The sequence below is a fragment of the Ixodes scapularis genome, unplaced genomic scaffold, assembly GCF_016920785.2.
Source record: "Ixodes scapularis isolate PalLabHiFi unplaced genomic scaffold, ASM1692078v2 PGA_scaffold22__2_contigs__length_789307, whole genome shotgun sequence".
NCBI lineage: Eukaryota > Metazoa > Arthropoda > Arachnida > Ixodida > Ixodidae > Ixodes > Ixodes scapularis.
Genome location: NW_024609849.1, coordinates 231,581 through 250,480, shown reverse-complemented (window position 1 = coordinate 250,480; position 18,900 = coordinate 231,581). Strand labels below are relative to the sequence as shown.

The 18,900-nt window shown below is 51.8% G+C and overlaps 6 protein-coding genes and 1 non-coding gene across 7 annotated transcripts; 2 read left to right on the top strand and 5 right to left on the bottom strand.

Moving 5' to 3' along the window:
* Positions 1–3,853: 3,853 nt before the first annotated feature.
* LOC120837215 (histone H2A-like) lies at positions 3,854–4,378 on the top strand. The gene has a single exon (XM_040206454.2). The coding sequence runs from the start codon at positions 3,976–3,978 to the stop codon at positions 4,348–4,350; it is 375 nt and encodes a 124-aa protein (XP_040062388.1). The 5' UTR covers positions 3,854–3,975; the 3' UTR covers positions 4,351–4,378.
* Positions 4,379–4,742: 364 nt separating this feature from the next.
* Positions 4,743–5,663, bottom strand: LOC120837214 (histone H3). The gene has a single exon (XM_040206453.3). It carries the CDS (start codon positions 5,587–5,589, stop codon positions 5,179–5,181), a length of 411 nt encoding a protein of 136 aa, XP_040062387.1. The 5' UTR covers positions 5,590–5,663; the 3' UTR covers positions 4,743–5,178.
* Positions 5,664–5,698: 35 nt separating this feature from the next.
* On the top strand, positions 5,699–6,887 carry LOC120847789 (histone H1-II-like). The gene has a single exon (XM_040219667.2). It carries the CDS (start codon positions 6,267–6,269, stop codon positions 6,885–6,887), a length of 621 nt encoding a protein of 206 aa, XP_040075601.2. The 5' UTR covers positions 5,699–6,266.
* Positions 6,888–11,372: 4,485 nt separating this feature from the next.
* LOC120837267 lies at positions 11,373–11,491 on the bottom strand. Its single transcript, XR_005714831.1, has one exon. It is a non-coding gene; the product is annotated as a 5S ribosomal RNA (ribosomal RNA).
* A 221-nt stretch (positions 11,492–11,712) lies between these two features.
* Positions 11,713–12,633, bottom strand: LOC121836271 (histone H4). The gene has a single exon (XM_042291128.1). The coding sequence runs from the start codon at positions 12,061–12,063 to the stop codon at positions 11,752–11,754; it is 312 nt and encodes a 103-aa protein (XP_042147062.1). The 5' UTR covers positions 12,064–12,633; the 3' UTR covers positions 11,713–11,751.
* A 925-nt stretch (positions 12,634–13,558) lies between these two features.
* LOC120837224 (histone H2B) lies at positions 13,559–14,063 on the bottom strand. The gene has a single exon (XM_040206463.2). It carries the CDS (start codon positions 13,989–13,991, stop codon positions 13,617–13,619), a length of 375 nt encoding a protein of 124 aa, XP_040062397.1. The 5' UTR covers positions 13,992–14,063; the 3' UTR covers positions 13,559–13,616.
* Positions 14,064–15,980: 1,917 nt separating this feature from the next.
* LOC120837219 lies at positions 15,981–17,798 on the bottom strand. Its single transcript, XM_040206458.1, has one exon. It carries the CDS (start codon positions 17,667–17,669, stop codon positions 16,167–16,169), a length of 1,503 nt encoding a protein of 500 aa, XP_040062392.1. The 5' UTR covers positions 17,670–17,798; the 3' UTR covers positions 15,981–16,166.
* Positions 17,799–18,900: the final 1,102 nt, after the last annotated feature.

Here is an 18,900-nt window from a genome sequence, read left to right as displayed (position 1 = left end):
TCTGGGGCTTCGCGTGCCACTTGAAGTCTCGCCATCCGGGCGGTGCATCTCGGGCGGCAGGCGCGGGTAGGGGGGAGAGCAGTGCGTCCGCTAGAAGTTCTCGGACGTCTGCATCGGAAATGTTAAGCGCGAGTGCCATACCTGCAATAGGATCTCGCGGTCCCGGTCGGTTGCAGAGGGTCTTGGCCATTTTCCACGCCTTGGTGGCCCCGCGGGGGCCGTCGAAGGACTCACACTTCTGCTTCCATTGCTCCCTGGCGAGCCTCTTACCGTGTCGCTTGAAGAGTGCATCCTGGCGTCGGTAGCGGAGTGTGTCCTCGTGACGGCCCGTCCGCAGGGCCACCCTCTGTGCCTGGCGTCTTTGTGCTCGGAGTTGGAGCCAGCGAAAGTCAGGATTAGGACGCTCAACGGGGATACTCACTGACGTGGTGGCCTCTTTGAGTGCGGCGCCGATGGCCTGGCTGTCAAGGGGCCAGCCCATCGCCTCGTACTGGCGGAGGAAGGCACGATACCTGTCCCAGTGGACCACCTTGCACGTTCGATTGGGTGGCCGTGGGGCAGGTCCCGATGTTATGGGAACGTGGTCGCTCCCCCAGCTGTCTTGCTCGAGCACCGTGGTCAGTGGGAATCGCGCCGAGCAGAACGTTAAATCGAGTACGCTCCGCTCGACGCCTCGTCCGATGAATGTGGGCTGCCCTGTTCCGCTGTACTCCAAGTCGGTTTGGGCGAGGGCCTCCTGCAAACGCTTGCCGCGCGCGGTCGTTTTCCTGTCCCCCCACAGCTCGTTGTGCGAGTTAAAGTCTCCGCCGAGAATGATTATGCCCTGCTCTCGCGCGTGAATTTGTTTTACAACCTCTCCACCCCACGCCGCGTTGGGGTGAACGTAGCAAGAAAAGATAGAAAATGTCTGGTTATTTTTCTTTACCCGAATACCTACAAGTTCCGAAGTGTCCGAGCAGTAATCGGCGCTCTCGATCCGGCAGTGGGTCGCGTCTTTGTGGACGAGCACGGCCGCCCAGGGTTGTTTTTCCCGGCCGGGGCAGCAGTAGGTGGTGTAGCTGGGAATGGTTAGTTTGCTCACGTCCATTTTTGGCTCCTGCAGCAGCACCACCTCGTACGGCCTTGCCAAGAGTTCTGCCCTCAGGTGGGTGAGGCGGTTGCCGAGCCCGTTCGCGTTCCACTGGAGGATCGAGGGACAACCTTTTACAGCATTAGGCTTACTTGTTTTCCTAGTGCTTGTAGGCATTCTCAGTTCCTTGCCGCGAACGTTGCATCCCCGCGGTGATGCTGTGTAGTAGGGTCCCCTCCGGGATCATGGCTGTAGCCTGCCGATTCTTGAGGAAAAGCGGGATTAGTGTTTGGAGCAGATCCTCCAGGTTGTGGATCATGTCGCGCATTTCCTGCGCGGTGGGGGGCGTGTCCGTCTCGTCCCGCCGAGGGGAATCCCCGGCGCTGTCTCCTGGGAAGGCTGCGGGGAAGGGGGGTGAGGGGGGCACCTGTTCTTGCTGGGGGAGAGGCCTTTCCCTCTCGCCACCGGGTCGGTCGTCCGCGCGGGGAGAGGAGGACCCTCGCAGGTGCCGTGCGTCAGCTGGGCGCCGGTCATTGACCCCTCACCGCTGCTGTTGGCTGTCTGGACGGTAGGACCTGCGATAGACCTCCTCCCGCCGCTGCGGCTTACCGACTTCGGGGATTTTGGCGCTGGGTTCCGTGTTAGTGGAGGCCTCTCTTGTCTTTACCTGTGGGGGCTGTGGGACGACTGGGGGGATTAGTTCGCGAGTCCTACTCACCGCGTTTGGCCGACTGCGCGCTTCCAGCGTTGGGAAAGTGTCTCCCCAGACTGAGCTCGCTGGGAGCACGCTGGTCTGCCACGCGGGAGTCTGGCTGGCTCCGCTGTGCATCCAGGGGGGCGGGGTGGCGGTCTGCTCCTGCGCGCGCTGCGTGCTGCGCTCGCTTGCCTTTTTCTTGTGGAGTTCGGCGGCGACACGTTTGGCCTCCTTCCAGCTGCAGCCGGTGTCGCGGACCGCCTCGGCCTCGCGCTTGTGTTGTTGGTACACGCTGCATCCCTTGTCGAATGCAGCGTGTCTGCACTTGCAGTTGGGGCAAATGGGGGTGAGTTTTGTCGCGCACTTACCCCGAGGGTGCCTGCCCCTGCATGTAGGGCAGGCAGTGGGCAGCGTGCACGCGGACTGCACGTGGCCGAAGCGTCCGCATCCCCAGCACTGCGTTGGCCGGACGTGTCGTGCCTCCACGACAAACTCGATGTCATAGATCAGGACCGTGGCTGGTAGGGGTCCGCCGAAGAAGAGCTCCGCGTACCGCCCTCCGCTGAACCGTCTGATGTGGTCCACGGGCACCTCGCTTTCGAGGCCTCGGGTCAGCTGTTCTGTTTCGTCATTGGGGCAAAGTCCGCGGATTACGCCGATACTCACCGCTCTGGCCGGCGCGAGGGTGGCATGGAGAGGGAGGCTCGCCAGCTTGTCGGTGCCTAGGAGGCGGTGGGTCATTGCCGCGCTCGTTGTTTCGACCGCCATCACGTTTCGCCTGAGATTGAAACGTGTGGCGGCCGCCTTGCCGCCCGTGACCTGTCGAAGGCCCTGTGCCAAGGAGACTCTGTTCTCGAGGGTTAGCTTACCTGTTCCCGTTGGGCGGAGCAGGACTGTGGACCCCTTTGCGGGGAGTTCGTCTAAGGAGGGAATTGGTTGGTTACCCTTGCCTTTGTTTTTCTTACGTGAGGCCCCGGATGTTGGGGGGCTTGTCACTGTGGGGGGGGTTGTCGCTCGGGGAGGGGTTGCTGCACCGTCCTTCCTTTTTTGTTGCAGTTCCTCGATGAGGGTGTTGCAGTCCTTGCTGCCTGCTTCCAGAAGTGCTGCAAACTGGTTGGAGGTGTTTACAGTCACCTGGAGTTGGTCGTCATCCTCCTCGGAGGTGTTGTCAGGTGTGGAGTCACTGGGGCTCGATGTTGTGTCCCCGCTTGCTTCGGAGGGGCTGTCGCTGTTCTCGCAGTCGTGGAACAGGTCCACGACTTCGTCCGGGAGCCGATCTGCATTTGGGTGTACTAAACCGGCACTTTTTAGTACACCTAGGATGGCGTCCGGTCGGGGGACGCCATCCTTCGGGGGCTCGTCGCGCTCCACGTGGGCGCCGTCCTCGTGGCTCTCGGGTGCCACGCGGAGGCTAGCCTCCGCGCGGGATCCGGTTCCCACGAGGTTTTCCGCGTTGTCCACGTGGCTCGCGCCGGCTGGCGGTAACGAATGGTTACCGTCTGTGTTTGGTTTGGGCTTCATGGCCCTGCTCCGCAGCAGGTACCCCGAGGGGTCCTCTGTCTCCTTTGAGTGGTCCGTGGTCAGTTGGTCCGGGGGCATGCCTGCGTCGGTGCCCTCCCGAGGGAGGGCGGGGGGAAACTACAAACTGTTTAAATAAAGGTCCCTCCGCCTCTTTAAGGCAGAAGGATCTTTAACACTAACTAGCTCTACTCTATCTTAATTCTTCTTCACATTACGAAGTTAGGGTTAAAGCTAAGACTAAATTCAAAATGGCGCTTATATTGGAGCTAACAAATCACACGTCTACTTTATTTGCCAACTCTTCTAAAAAGCTCCTCACCTGAAATTTTCGTTTTCTTTGCTCTTTTTATAGGTTTTCACAGCATTCTGAAAAATGTGCTCCGATTGGCCAGCATTCTAGAGCGCGGGAAACAGTGCGCTGTGATTGGAGTACGCCCAAAATAAAGCTTCGCGATTGGTTGCTGCGCGAACCAATGAGCAAGCAGTTGAAACTACAATTTTTTGGGAGAGGGTGTTGGGAGAGGAGTGCTATGAAGCAGAGGCAGTGCAAGGCGAAAACGCGCTCTTGCAGCGCCCCCCAAGCGGAGAGGACTGGCACTTCCTTTGATTTTCTGCTTCTCGATGCGCTGACTCCCTCACTCACTCAGTGTTCGTTGGTTTGTTCGGTTGTCCACTTCTCACCTCCACCAAGATGTCTGGGCGCGGAAAAGGAGGCAAGGCAAAGGGCAAGAGCAAGACCCGTTCCAGCCGCGCGGGGCTCCAGTTTCCCGTGGGAAGGATCCACCGACTACTGCGAAAGGGCAACTACGCGGAGCGAGTAGGTGCCGGTGCCCCCGTCTACTTGGCGGCCGTACTCGAGTACCTGGCTGCCGAAGTGCTCGAGCTGGCAGGAAACGCGGCCAGGGACAACAAGAAAACTAGGATCATCCCTCGACACCTGCAGCTGGCCATTCGCAACGACGAAGAGCTCAACAAGCTGCTGTCCGGCGTTACCATCGCGCAAGGAGGTGTCCTGCCCAACATCCAGGCCGTCCTCCTTCCCAAGAAGACCGAGAAGAAGGCCTAAACCATCCCGCGGCATCCGCTACAGAAAAACGGTCCTTTTCAAGACCACTCACGACTTGAGTACAGGATACTCATTTCCGTGCGCTAGTCTTCCGTGTCTCTAAACGCTCGGGTATGTGCATTTCAATTTCCTTTTTGTGCAATGCCGACAGTGTTTCTCTTTCATCACCTACAGGCCTTGAATGCCACTCTTAGGCATTCTCCCATGCATAATATTTACGCTGCGTTTAATGCCAAATTCTTTCACGTGTGCGAATTGCCCGAACAAGACTTGCTGTCGGGCACAAAGGCCAGCATTGCTTGTTATTTGAACTCGTAAAACCACCGCTGCACTGCCTCGCTTTGAGAGGATTTGAAGCTGTTTCTACGAGAGTCAACAATCGGAGCAGCATTTCCCCGAAACCGGCAGAGGGCAATAAATGTTGTGGACATCCCTCAAAAACAGATAATTACTCCACGGGTTTTTGTTGGTCGAATCTATAATCGTGATATTCGCTGATTGCTAGAAAATGAACCCTGTAATGTCTCGGGAAAGGTTTTTTTCTTCTTTATTTATTTCATTCAACAACACTTTAGAAAACAAGGAACACATGAAGGAATCGTTGGAAGCAACTGCGAACGGAGCACTTGGCACAATGCAAACTAGTTCAAAATGGGAGAATAAATAGAAAGTACTCACAGCTTTTGAACTCCTGCACTTGGAACAAGTCAGCATCGGAGATTGAGACACGGGAGGACGTCGCTTTACACATGTCCGAAAAGCATGTCTGATGTGGCCCTGAAGAGGGCCGTTTTTGTGGCGTTGCCTGCCGCTTCCAAAGAAGCGACATTAAGCGCGTTCACCGCGGATGCGACGAGCCAGCTGGATGTCCTTAGGCATGATGGTTACCCGCTTGGCGTGGATGGCACAGAGGTTGGTGTCTTCGAAGAGACCGACCAAGTAGGCCTCGCTGGCCTCCTGCAGGGCCATTACAGCCGAGCTCTGGAAGCGGAGGTCCGTCTTGAAATCTTGCGCGATCTCCCGCACTAGCCTCTGGAAGGGCAGCTTGCGGATGAGCAGCTCAGTCGACTTCTGGTAACGACGAATCTCACGCAGCGCGACCGTGCCCGGCCTGTAGCGATGCGGCTTCTTGACTCCACCGGTTGCAGGAGCACTCTTCCGGGCGGCCTTCGTAGCCAGCTGCTTGCGCGGTGCTTTTCCTCCCGTGCTCTTGCGGGCGGTCTGCTTCGTACGGGCCATTCCGAAACGTTGGGACAATAAAACGAGAGAGCTAGCAAACAGCAACACACCTCGACTCCTGACGACCAACTGCCTCAGCGCGAGTGGTGAAACTTCCTTCCCGACAAGGCCTCTCGGCCAATCAGAGAGCTTGTTCATTCTGGATGCTGTTTTGGGCAAGTTTCTTGCGAGGGACAGCGCACGTGGCTCGCTAGGACAATATTTCACGATTGAAGTGATCTAAACTTGTGGGGATAATGTGGAACCAACGTTAGAGCACAGAATCGAGCAAAAATTAGACTCCCAACCTTGTTATTTTAGAAACGGCACGGTTATAAACATTCGTTACCTTCTCCAGTGGGCCGCGCTCGCCTCTCGTCCAATCAGCGCGCTTGTTCATTCTTGGATGCTGTTTTGGGCGACTTTCTTGTGAGGGCCTATGCGCTTGGCTCCGTAAAATAATTTTTCTCGATCGAAGTAACTCAGACTTGTGAGGATAATGTGGAACCTATATTAGAGCACAGAATCGAGCAAAAATTAGACTCCAAACTTTGTTATTTTAGAAACGGCATGGTTACAAACATTCGTCACCTTCGAAGGGCTTCTCCCGGAGGTTCGCGCTCGCCTCTCTCGGCCAATGAGCGCTTGTTCTAGACGGTTTTTTTTCAGTCTCTCTCTGCTTACGATTAGAGTGGGTCATGTCCGAAGAAGTGTCCGCTCCTGCTGGGGTCGCGGCCCCCGCTGCCCTCAAGAGCCCCAAAAAGGCTTCCACGAAAGTGTCCAAGGGAAAGGCAAAGGCCGTGCCAACGCATCCCAAGGTGTCCGCAATGGTGACAGCATCCATCAGTGCGCTTAAGGAACGTGGTGGTTCATCTCTACAAGCCATCAAGAAATACATGTCTGCCAACTACAAGGTGGACGTCGAGAAGCTGTCTCCTTTCATCCGCAAGTATCTCAAGTCTGCCGTGGCTGCGGGAGCATTGGTGCAGACCAAGGGCAAGGGAGCTACCGGATCGTTCAAGCTGTCAGCCAAGTCCGACAAGCCCTCACCTGCTGCTAGGAAGCCCAAAAAGGAGGCTGGTGCTGCAAAGAAGCGCCCAGCCTCGGCAACTGCCGGTGCGGCCAGGAAGAAGAAGCCCGGGACTGCCAAGAAGTCGCCCGCAAAGAGGGCCAAGTCGGCCAAGCCCAAGTCGGCCAAGCCGAAAAAGCCAAAGGCAGAGAAGAAGGCTGCAGCACCCAAGAGCCCCAAGAAACCCAAGGCAGCAAAAAAGACCCCTGCCAAGAAGCCGGCTGCAAAGAAGGCTTCCTTCAAGAAATAGGTCTTCTCCTGGATATCCAGAGCGAAAAACAAAACGGCCCTCATCAGGGCCATAATTCGTTTGCATATCGGGGGATATGCACTTGCGTGGCATGCAGCTCCCGTGTCTCTCGCCACCTCTCTGTTCCAGCCTCGGTAAGCTGATTCCTGCTCTTTTTCAATGTGCACGAGGCATACTTGGTGTTATATTATTGTTTGTTCCCCTGTTAGCAGCATTTTATCTTTGTGTGTGGTACTCGTGAAGTCGTGGAGGCCCGCTTCACGCTCGAGCCGCGATTCGATCGCCTAAGATCAGGCGAAAATAAAAAAAACTACTCGCTTTAGAACAGTCTTTTTTTCTGTCCTCTTAGCGCACACCTTTTTTTTCGCGGCACACGAAATTAAGAATCTGTATCTACGTTTATTATTACCTCTTTTAAACTTAAATCGACCAGCCGCCCTGACCGCTTGAAAACTAGTTTTGGCTTCCAAGTAAGAGGTTAGATCGAAATATGAAGAAAAATAACTCCGTTTAAATTCAAATAATTTTTACACCTATTAGAGAAGTTCATTAGCTTTCGGAAAATATATACTTCGCTATGCGTAAAAATATTTTTCGTTGCGTTAGAGAGTGAAACAGGTCAAGCTGTAGAGTCCGGCGCGCGCTCGAGCCGCGATTCGATCGTCCAAGATCAGGCAAAAATTAAAGATAAAAAGAACTACTCGCTTCAGAAGAGTCTCTTTTTCTGTGCTCTTAGCGCACACGTTTTTTGAGCGGCACACAAAATTAAGAATCTGCATCTGCGTTTATTATTACCTTTGTTAAACTTAAATCGACCATCCACCCAGAGCGCCCGAAAACTTGTTTTGCCTTCCAAGTAAGTGGTTAGATCGAAATATGAAAAAGAATAACTCCGTTTAAATTCAAATAATTTTTACACCTATTAGAGAAGTTCATTAGCTTTCGGAAAATATATACTTCGCTATGCGTAAAAATATTTTTCGTTGCGTTAGAGAGTGAAACAGGTCAAGCTGTAGAGTCCGGCGCGCGCTCGAGCCGCGATTCGATCGTCCAAGATCAGGCAAAAATTAAATATAAAAAGAACTACTCGCTTCAGAAGAGTCTCTTTTTCTGTGCTCTTAGCGCACACGTTTTTTGAGCGGCACACAAAATTAAGAATCTGCATCTGCGTTTATTATTACCTTTGTTAAACTTAAATCGACCATCCACCCAGAGCGCCCGAAAACTTGTTTTGCCTTCCAAGTAAGTGGTTAGATCGAAATATGAAAAAGAATAACTCCGTTTAAATTCAAATAATTTTTACACCTATTAGAGAAGTTCATTAGCTTTCGGAAAATATATACTTCGCTATGCGTAAAAATATTTTTCGTTGCGTTAGAGAGTGAAACAGGTCAAGCTGTAGAGTCCGGCGCGCGCTCGAGCCGCGATTCGATCGTCCAAGATCAGGCAAAAATTAAAGATAAAAAGAACTACTCGCTTCAGAAGAGTCTCTTTTTCTGTGCTCTTAGCGCACACGTTTTTTTAGCGGCACACAAAATTAAGAATCTGCATCTGCGTTTATTATTACCTGTTTTAAACTTAGATCGACCATCCACCCAGAGCGCCCGAAAACTTGTTTTGCCTTCCAAGTAAGTGGTTAGATCGAAATATGAAGAAGAATAACTCCGTTTAAATTCAAATAATTTTTACACCTATTAGAGAAGTTCATTAGCTTTCGGAAAATATATACTTCGCTATGCGTAAAAATATTTTTCGTTGCGTTAGAGAGTGAAACAGGTCAAGCTGTAGAGTCCGGCGCGCGCTCGAGCCGCGATTCGATCGTCCAAGATCAGGCAAAAATTAAAGATAAAAAGAACTACTCGCTTCAGAAGAGTCTCTTTTTCTGTGCTCTTAGCGCACACGTTTTTTGAGCGGCACACAAAATTAAGAATCTGCATCTGCGTTTATTATTACCTTTGTTAAACTTAAATCGACCATCCACCCAGAGCGCCCGAAAACTTGTTTTGCCTTCCAAGTAAGTGGTTAGATCGAAATATGAAAAAGAATAACTCCGTTTAAATTCAAATAATTTTTACACCTATTAGAGAAGTTCATTAGCTTTCGGAAAATATATACTTCGCTATGCGTAAAAATATTTTTCGTTGCGTTAGAGAGTGAAACAGGTCAAGCTGTAGAGTCCGGCGCGCGCTCGAGCCGCGATTCGATCGTCCAAGATCAGGCAAAAATTAAATATAAAAAGAACTACTCACTTCAGAAGAGTCTCTTTTTCTGTTCTCTTAGCGCACACGTTTTTTGAGCGGCACACAAAATTAAGAATCTGCATCGGCGTTTATTATTACCTTTGTTAAACTTAAATCGACCATCCACCCAGAGCGCCCGAAAACTTGTTTTGCCTTCCAAGTAAGTGGTTAGATCGAAATATGAAGAAGAATAACTCCGTTTAAATTCAAATAATTTTTACACCTATTAGAGAAGTTCATTAGCTTTCGGAAAATATATACTTCGCTATGCGTAAAAATATTTTTCGTTGCGTTAGAGAGTGAAACAGGTCAAGCTGTAGAGTCCGGCGCGCGCTCGAGCCGCGATTCGATCGTCCAAGATCAGGCAAAAATTAAATATAAAAAGAACTACTCACTTCAGAAGAGTCTCTTTTTCTGTGCTCTTAGCGCACACGTTTTTTGAGCGGCACACAAAATTAAGAATCTGCATCTGCGTTTATTATTACCTTTGTTAAACTTAAATCGACCATCCACCCAGAGCGCCCGAAAACTTGTTTTGCCTTCCAAGTAAGTGGTTAGATCGAAATATGAAGAAGAATAACTCCGTTTAAATTCAAATAATTTTTACACCTATTAGAGAAGTTCATTAGCTTTCGGAAAATATATACTTCGCTATGCGTAAAAATATTTTTCGTTGCGTTAGAGAGTGAAACAGGTCAAGCTGTATAGAGTCCGGCGCGCGCTCGAGCCGCGATTCGATCGTCCAAGATCAGGCAAAAATGAAATATAAAAAGAACTACTCACTTCAGAAGAGTCTCTTTTTCTGTGCTTTTAGCGCACACGTTTTTTTAGCGGCACACAAAATTAAGAATCTGCATCTGCGTTTATTATTACCTGTTTTAAACTTAGATCGACCATCCACCCAGAGCGCCCGAAAACTTGTTTTGCCTTCCAAGTAAGTGGTTAGATCGAAATATGAAGAAGAATAACTCCGTTTAAATTCAAATAATTTTTACACCTATTAGAGAAGTTCATTAGCTTTCGGAAAATATATACTTCGCTATGCGTAAAAATATTTTTCGTTGCGTTAGAGAGTGAAACAGGTCAAGCTGTAGAGTCCGGCGCGCGCTCGAGCCGCGATTCGATCGTCCAAGATCAGGCAAAAATTAAATATAAAAAGAACTACTCGCTTCAGAAGAGTCTCTTTTTCTGTGCTCTTAGCGCACACGTTTTTTTAGCGGCACACAAAATTAAGAATCTGCATCTGCGTTTATTAGTACCTTTTTAAACTCAAATCTACCATCCACCCAGAGCGCCCGAAAACTTGTTTTGCCTTCCAAGTAAGTGGTTAGATCAAAATATGAAGAAGAATAACTCCGTTTAAATTCAAATAATTTTTACACCTATTAGAGAAGTTCATTAGCTTTCGGAAAATATATACTTCGCTATGCGTAAAAATATTTTTCGTTGCGTTAGAGAGTGAAACAGGTCAAGCTGTATAGAGTCCGGCGCGCGCTCGAGCCGCGATTCGATCGTCCAAGATCAGGCAAAAATGAAATATAAAAAGAACTACTCACTTCAGAAGAGTCTCTTTTTCTGTGCTCTTAGCGCACACGTTTTTTTAGCGGCACACAAAATTAAGAATCTGCATCTGCGTTTATTATTACCTGTTTTAAACTTAGATCGACCATCCACCCAGAGCGCCCGAAAACTTGTTTTGCCTTCCAAGTAAGTGGTTAGATCGAAATATGAAGAAGAATAACTCCGTTTAAATTCAAATAATTTTTACACCTATTAGAGAAGTTCATTAGCTTTCGGAAAATATATACTTCGCTATGCGTAAAAATATTTTTCGTTGCGTTAGAGAGTGAAACAGGTCAAGCTGTAGAGTCCGGCGCGCGCTCGAGCCGCGATTCGATCGTCCAAGATCAGGCAAAAATTAAATATAAAAAGAACTACTCGCTTCAGAAGAGTCTCTTTTTCTGTGCTCTTAGCGCACACGTTTTTTTAGCGGCACACAAAATTAAGAATCTGCATCTGCGTTTATTAGTACCTTTTTAAACTCAAATCTACCATCCACCCAGAGCCCCCGAAAACTTGTTTTGCCTTCCAAGTAAGTGGTTAGATCAAAATATGAAGAAGAATAACTCCGTTTAAATTCAAATAATTTTTACACCTATTAGAGAAGTTCATTAGCTTTCAGAAAATATAAGAACTGGTACAAAAGGACACAACCCTCCAAGAGAGCAGAAAAAAAAAAGAAAAATGCCATCAGCACTCCGTGTTCCCAGGTGGTCACCCTCCCAAGTACTGACGGAGCCCGATGCTGCTTAGCTTCGGTGATCGGACGAGAACCGGCGTATTCAGCATGGTATGGCCGATGGCAGGTACTAGGGCAACGAATGTTCGACTGCTGCCTGAGAAGATTGGTACACTCGGCTGTAGCGCACAAAATGGTAGAGACCCGCGGCAAAACAACACTCATGACAAACGAGGAATCACTCACCCAAAGCAGTGCTTGTTTTCAGGATTACAGAGACACGGGAGGGAGGCGTTGGAATGAAAACCCGTTTCCAAGATAGATCGGTACTGGTTTGGCCCTGAAAAGGGCCGTTTTCGATGTGTGTCCGACGGCGAGACGGCTGTTAACCACCGAAACCATAGAGGGTACGGCCTTGCCTCTTGAGCGCGTACACCACATCCATGGCCGTCACGGTCTTCCTCTTGGCGTGCTCGGTGTAGGTGACGGCATCGCGAATGACGTTCTCCAGGAAGACCTTGAGGACGCCGCGGGTCTCTTCATAGATGAGGCCGGAAATGCGCTTGACACCACCGCGGCGGGCTAGGCGACGGATTGCAGGCTTGGTGATCCCCTGGATGTTATCGCGAAGAACCTTGCGATGGCGCTTGGCACCACCCTTGCCCAGGCCCTTGCCGCCCTTGCCTCTTCCAGACATGTTTGCTGCAAAAACAGGGACGGAAAACACGACCGCACCGTTCGCCTACTTCAACAAAGACTGGCGGCAATGCTCTACGGGTCCGACCAAGTGAACCCACGACGGCCTCCTCCTCTCCCGCCGACGAATGGGAGCAGTCCTGCAGCTTCGTATTGTGGCCGACAGGTGGCTGCGCACTGGAAGCAAGCGTGTGTTGATGAAATGCATGGCTTTAGCAAAGGCATTCATACACCTCGCCCATTTTGAGTCTTCATAGTTGTATGTGCAAAACATTGTTTTTTCTAGGTTCCAGGAGATATATATTTTAGCGGGATTAAGATTCGTTTTCGCTAAGTCAATGGGAGAAACATGTCAACTCAGGAGTGCCGAGCTTCGCACCGATGCAGCTAGTCAAGGGCCCGTTTTCACATGCGAATAAGAAAGAGTTTTATAAACGTTCGAGCAATCTATTCATCGGAACTTGTACAAGACACACTCTTCTCACGGCACACAAAAATTAAAGTTTCTTATCACTGGCGTTTTTAAGCGCGCAGTGCAATTCACCGCCATGGTGAGCCGGGTCGACAGCAAGTTGGGTCACCCAAGAACACAGTTTGATCAAAATATTGACTGATATAAAAGGGTCCGGTTTTAAGTGCTTATTACACGGGACGAAAAGTCTTTTTGGCTGGCAGAAAATTTGATACTGAAAAACTTTTTACCAAGCCTTCGGTCTGTTAAGAAGCAAAACCTGCCACCCGAAAGCGGCCAGTTCGTGCCGCTGCCGCGAATCGCGCAAATGAAGTAAAGTAATAAAACAATTTCGTCTAAATTCAAATGCTTTTTACACCTACCGAAGAATTTCATTAGCTTTCAGAAAATATACACTTCGGTAAGCGTAAAGATATTTTTCGTTGCGTTAGAGAGCGAAACAGGCGAAGCCGTAGGGCCGGCTTCGCGCTCGGGCCGGAATTCGATCGTCCAAGATCAGGCAAAAATAAAAATAAAAGTACTCGCCTTAAAAGAGTTTCTCTTTTTTGTGCTGTTAGTACACACTTTTCTTTCGCGGCACACGAGATTAAAAGCCTGTATCTACGTTTATCATTGCATTTTTTAAACTTAAAATAAGAACACTCGAATTTAAAAGCAAGTTATTTGATACAACCGTGGCTCTAAAAAGAAAAACGCTGCAACTCGAAAACACAACACTTTGGAGTATGGGCTCCCAACGGCTAAAAACCACGCGAATATATCCTTTACATACGCGAGCGATGTGCAATATTTAGGAAGGTCACTCGTGCCCTCAAAAGCAATGAAATACAATGTTTTTTTTTCACCGAAACAAAATAAACGACATCCGACTGTGGCTACAAGAAGCCAAGTTCGACTGCACAACAAGAAAAAAGACATACTCTTTGCAAACATGCGCGATGCAGAAGCACTGGGTACTTACATATTTCTTGAAAAGAGAGACACGGGAGTTGGAAGTCATCGAGAGACGGCCGTTTTGCAGGGATGAGTATGGCCCTCAAAAGGGCCGTTTGTACATACAGCAGGGAGATAGCTCCTGGGTGTTACTTGGAACTGGTGTACTTGGTGACAGCCTTGGTGCCCTCGGACACCGCATGCTTTGCCAGTTCACCCGGCAGCAGGAGCCTCACAGCTGTCTGGATCTCCCGACTCGTGATGGTCGAGCGCTTGTTGTAGTGAGCCAGCCGAGACGACTCTGCTGCGATGCGCTCGAAGATGTCGTTCACGAAGCTGTTCATGATCGACATGGCCTTGCTGGACACTCCGGTGTCGGGATGGACCTGTTTGAGCACCTTGTAGATGTAGATGCTGAAGCTCTCCTTCCTCTTGCGCCTCTTCTTCTTCTTGTCGGTGGCACGCACATTTTTCTGTGCCTTGCCCGCCTTCTTCACTGCTTTTCCGCTCGGTTGGGGGGGCATCCTCGCGCGACTTGTCTTCGGGAGAAGATCGACGTTGTTACTCGCAAAAAGATGGCGAAACAACAACTGGGGCAACCTGAAATTTTGAGAGAGAGAGAGAGAGAGAAGTCTTGCAAAAGAGAAAAACCATCGTTGGAGTTACAGCCATGGGCCGAACGGTCATCGTTGGATTGGGGGAAGGGAAGGGGATAAAAGCTGATAGAAGAAAAAATTGTGAAAAAAGAGAGAGGGAGGTTGTTTCGCCAAAGCCGACAAGCGGGGCGCGAGGAGCCACAGAAAGTGGCTGGCAGAAAAGGGGGCGGAGCCGAGGAAGGAAGGAGATCCTTTAAATGTCCGAGTGTCTTGTCCAGAAGCCTGTAGCACATCTTCACAGAGTCCAGGGTGAACGAATCGGGTTCGGCACGCGGTGTCCGAATTTCCAAGCACTGTCACCAGTCACACCAACACCAAGTCTCCCAGTATTCCGAGCCAAAGTGCAATGGGTCGGCGAGCATCTCTCTGCTGCATGTATACACAACACGGCGTTGCGAAAGGATTGGGGGGAACATTAATAGATTCCGTTCCCTCAACAGGGGCGGTCGAGCCTATTGTATGCATAAGGGACATTCCGCAGAGTGCTACGGAATGACATTCTTTGCCTGTGTTTGGCTGAGTGACCCACGCGATTTAACGCGTGGTTCACCAAACGCAAAGGTAGAAATTACTTGTATGGCATTTTCTGAAAATGCCTGACCCTTGGCATGCCTAGGGTTTACTAGCTTCCGAATCTATCATTCGAAAACTTTTCACGGCTGGGCGAGGTTAGTTCCTGCCCATTAAAAGGAAAAAAAAGAATTCCGAATTTGTTATTCGAAACCCGGACTCAGTAAGGTTATTCCTTGCCCGCGAGAGAAGAATCAACATAAATAAGAAAAATGGCACGGCGCCAGAGCGGGACAGCGCGCGGGGAGATTGTTTTGCCAAAGCAGAAGGGGCCCCGCGCGAGGGGCAGACCTGGCGAGAATAAAGAATAGAAAAGCAAAACGCGGGAGGGAAGCTATCAGTTAGGATTTGCACAAAGAGCAGTCCCTGCTGCCAGGCAGGAAAGAAGAGTTCAAAAAATAAAAGCTAAAAGCAGACAAAGAACGCGAGAGAGAGGCTGTCAATCAAGTCGTGCGCGAAGGACGCACCCGACAAGAAGCGAAGCCAGAGAAAGAAAAGTTAACCAATACAGTCTAAAAGTGTTAAGTGGGTCAGGGGGCCCACGCAAGGGGTGGCCCAGCGCGCGCGTTCCAAGAGGAGCTATCAGTTAGAACTTGTACAAAGAGTCCTCCCCGCTGAAGGCAGGAAAGAAAAATAAAACTAAAAGCCAAAAAGCAGACGGAAAACGCGAGAGAGAGGCTGTCAAACAAGTCCGGCGCCAAGAACGTACCGGTCAAGAAGCAAAGCCAAAGAAGAAAAGAAAACCAATACAGTCTAAGAGTGTTAAGTGGGTCAGGGGGCCCACGCGAGGGGTGGCCCAGCGCGCGCGTTCCAAGAGGAGCCATCAGTTAGAACTTGTACAAAGAGTCCTCCCCGCTGAAGGCAGGAAAGAAAAATAAAACTAAAAGCCAAGAAGCAGACGGAAAACGCGAGAGAGAGGCTGTCAAACAAGTCCGGCGCCAAGAACGTACCGGGCAAGAAGCGAAGCCAAAGAAAGGAAGATAAACAATACAGTCCAAAAGAGTTAAGTGGTTCAGGGGTCCCTCGCAAAGGGTGGGCCTGCGCGCGCGTTCTAAGTGGAAGGCAGTTAAGTAAACAGAAAGAAAAGAGAAGCTGAATCTAAAGAGGAGGCTACAAGAAAGGAGAGAGAAAAAATAACAGCCGGGGGTGCAGCGCGAGGGAGAACCAGGGCGAATAAAGTAAAGAGAAGAAAAACGCGAGAGAGGAGCTGTCAATCAGCTCGGCAGCAAGGAGGAGAGATTACGGGAGAGGAGGACGCGACGCCCGGCAGGCCCTGCCTGGATAGCGATCGCGTCCCCCTCCGCCACGCGACCGGCGGAGAAACCGAGTTTCCCCGAAGGAGGGAAAGGAGGAGCGTTTTCGGCGGGCGGGCAGCAGCGCCAGGCCAGGCCTTCCTAGTGGGGTGAGCTTTCCCCGAAGCTCTGCGGCTGTCGTCTGCTACAGATCCTTTGTCTCTTGCGCGACCGTTGCAGCCTAGATCTCGCCGGCCAGCCCCCTCTCGACGAGGAATCCTGCGAGCGCTGTTAGGGCACTTTGCGCCGCCTTACCTTGCGGTCTGATTAGAGTTTCAAAGCTGTTCGTGCTACATCCAAGAGTGATGTAGCGACGAAACAATCGCTCACGTTCCTCGCCGAAGTCCGGGCACTCGCGGAGGAGATGATCGGCGTCCGCGACGGCCGCCGCGCATCTCGGGCAGCTTCGGTCGCCGTCGGCTCGCCACCTCGCTCTGTAGTCGGGGGTGAAGGCGCTGCTCGTGCGCAGCCTGTGGATCACCGCCGCTTCGCCTCGCCGCATGTTCCTCGGGGGCCTCGGGGGCAGGGGCCCGTGCTCGAGCTCGGGGTGGCGGGCTGCCACCACTCTTCTGACCAACAGGCGTGCATCGGAGAAGGCCGGGACCTCGGAGATCGGGTATGCAGGATCCTCCTGCGCTTCGGCGGCAAGGCGATCTGCTCTTTCATTACCTGCTATTCCACAGTGTGCAGGAACCCATTGGAAGGCCAGCGTCCATCCCCGGCGCTGCAGCTCGATGGCTTTTTGGGCCACCACCTTGGCCAGTGCTGGGGCCCTGTCCAGGTTCTTCAGGAGTCCGAGAGCAGCCTTGGAGTCACAGAGTATCACCAGGCGGTCTGGCTGCCCCTCGGTGTCCACGATGGACAGTGCCAGGATCAGCGCCGCCAGCTCAGCTGTCGTGGAGGTCGCCTGGAAAGAGAGCCTCTCGGCGGCCGTGCGGCCGGTGTCCTCCGACACGGCCGCGGCGCTGGCCGAGTGGCTCGCCGGATTTACAGACCCGTCCGTGAACGTCTTCGCCCAGCCCAGGAAGTGCTCGTGGATATGATGCTCCGCGTGCTGCCTCGCCGTCGTCTCAGCCATGTGCCTCTTTGGTGCATCGAGACCTGCGTTCAGTTCGACTCGCAGCGGGGGCTCCTCGCTCGGTGGTGGTGGTGTAGGGTTGTTCCCCGGGCCGCCCGCGATCCGAAAAAGTTCCCTCGCGTGCGCGGCGAGTTGGGACCGTGTGCGTTGTAAAATACGCTCGGGCAGCCCGGTTGTGCCCCTCGACTCACCGATCCGGATGAGGTGCCGCATCGCTCGTTCGGCCGCTGCGAGTCTTACCGTGGTGACGCCTGCATCGTTCAGTGTGTGGCGCGAGGAGGCCGTGCGGGGGACTCCGAGGCAGACGCGAAGTGCAGTGCGTTGCATCCGTTCGAGCAGTTCCCACTGGTTCTCTGTGAGTGTTAGTAGCGGCAGTGCGTACAGTGCGCGAGAAAGAATCAATCCCTTGTAGAGGGTCAACAGCATACCCTGTGAGGTTCCGCGGCGAGTACCTGCAAGCATTTGGATTATACGCGCGTGGCGTCGGCACTTACGGATTACCTCTGCAACCGCAGGAGCCCATGTGGCTTTCCTGTCCAGTTGCACCCCCAGGTAAGCTGCTTGCTTCTTGATTGGAATTTCTGTGCCGCCTGCTTTGATTGACATTGAGAAGCGATATGTGTAGTGGGGGGCATTGCACAGAACGACGGACTTGCTCGGGGAGAGGGACAGGCCGAGCAGGGAAAGATAGTGCTCAATGTTGGTGACCCCTCTCTGCAAAGCTTTCCGCACGGCCCCTCGCTGCCATCCCCGAGCAGTTGCCCAAAGTGCAATGTCGTCTGCGTAAACCGCTATTTGCAAGCGTTTGACTCCCTTTTGGCCAATGTTTATGATTTGCGGGAGGGCCGACATAGCCACATTAAATAGCAAGGGGGAAAGCACGCCCCCCTGGGGGACGCCACACCTGATTTTCCTGGGAGTGCTGAGTCCCTTGGCTGCTCGTACCTGCGCCTCTCTGTCGCTGAGATATGCCCTCACGTAACGGAGCGGTCGGCCCTCGATTCCTGACAGCCTGAGCATGTCCAGAATTGCTGAGTGTTTGACGGCGTCGAATGCTTTAGACACATCGAGAAGGACGACTCCCGTCGTCCATCTCTTTGCCTTGCTTTCCTCGAGCGTGGTCACCAGATCCGCGATGGCGTCTGCGGTGCAGTGATGCCGTCGGAATCCACACGTGCTTTCCGGGTACCCGCCCACCGACTCGAGATGGTATTCGAGTCGGCTTTTCACCATTCGTTCGAGTAGTTTCCCCATGCACGACGTGAGCGCGATGGGTCGGAACGAGCTGGGATCTTTTCTGGGCTTACCCGGCTTGGGGATCGGGACGACGACTGCCGAACGCCATTCGGAAGGGATGTTGGCGTCTCGCCACGCTCGATTGAACAATTCTAGCAGCGCTGGGTAGCTCGCTTTGTCGAGGTTTCTCAGCGCTGCAGCGGTGACGCCGTCTGCTCCGGGGGCCGACTTTTTACGTGGGAGCGATGCCAGGGCGCGTTCCAACTCGTGTAGCTGGAAGTCTCCGAGCCCCTCTGTCATCTGGGGCTTCGCGTGCCACTTCCAGTCTCGCCATCCGGGCGGTGCATCTCGGGCGGCAGGCGCGGGTGGGGGGGGAGAGCAGTGCGTCCGCTAGAAGTTCTCGGACGTCTGCATCGGAAATGTTAAGCGCGAGTGCCATACCTGCAATAGGATCTCGCGGTCCCGGTCGGTTGCAGAGGGTCTTGGCCATTTTCCACGCCTTGGTGGCCCCGCGGGGGCCGTCGAAGGACTCACACTTCTGCTTCCACTGCTCCCTGGCGAGCCTCTTACCGTGTCGCTTGAAGAGTGCATCCTGGCGTCG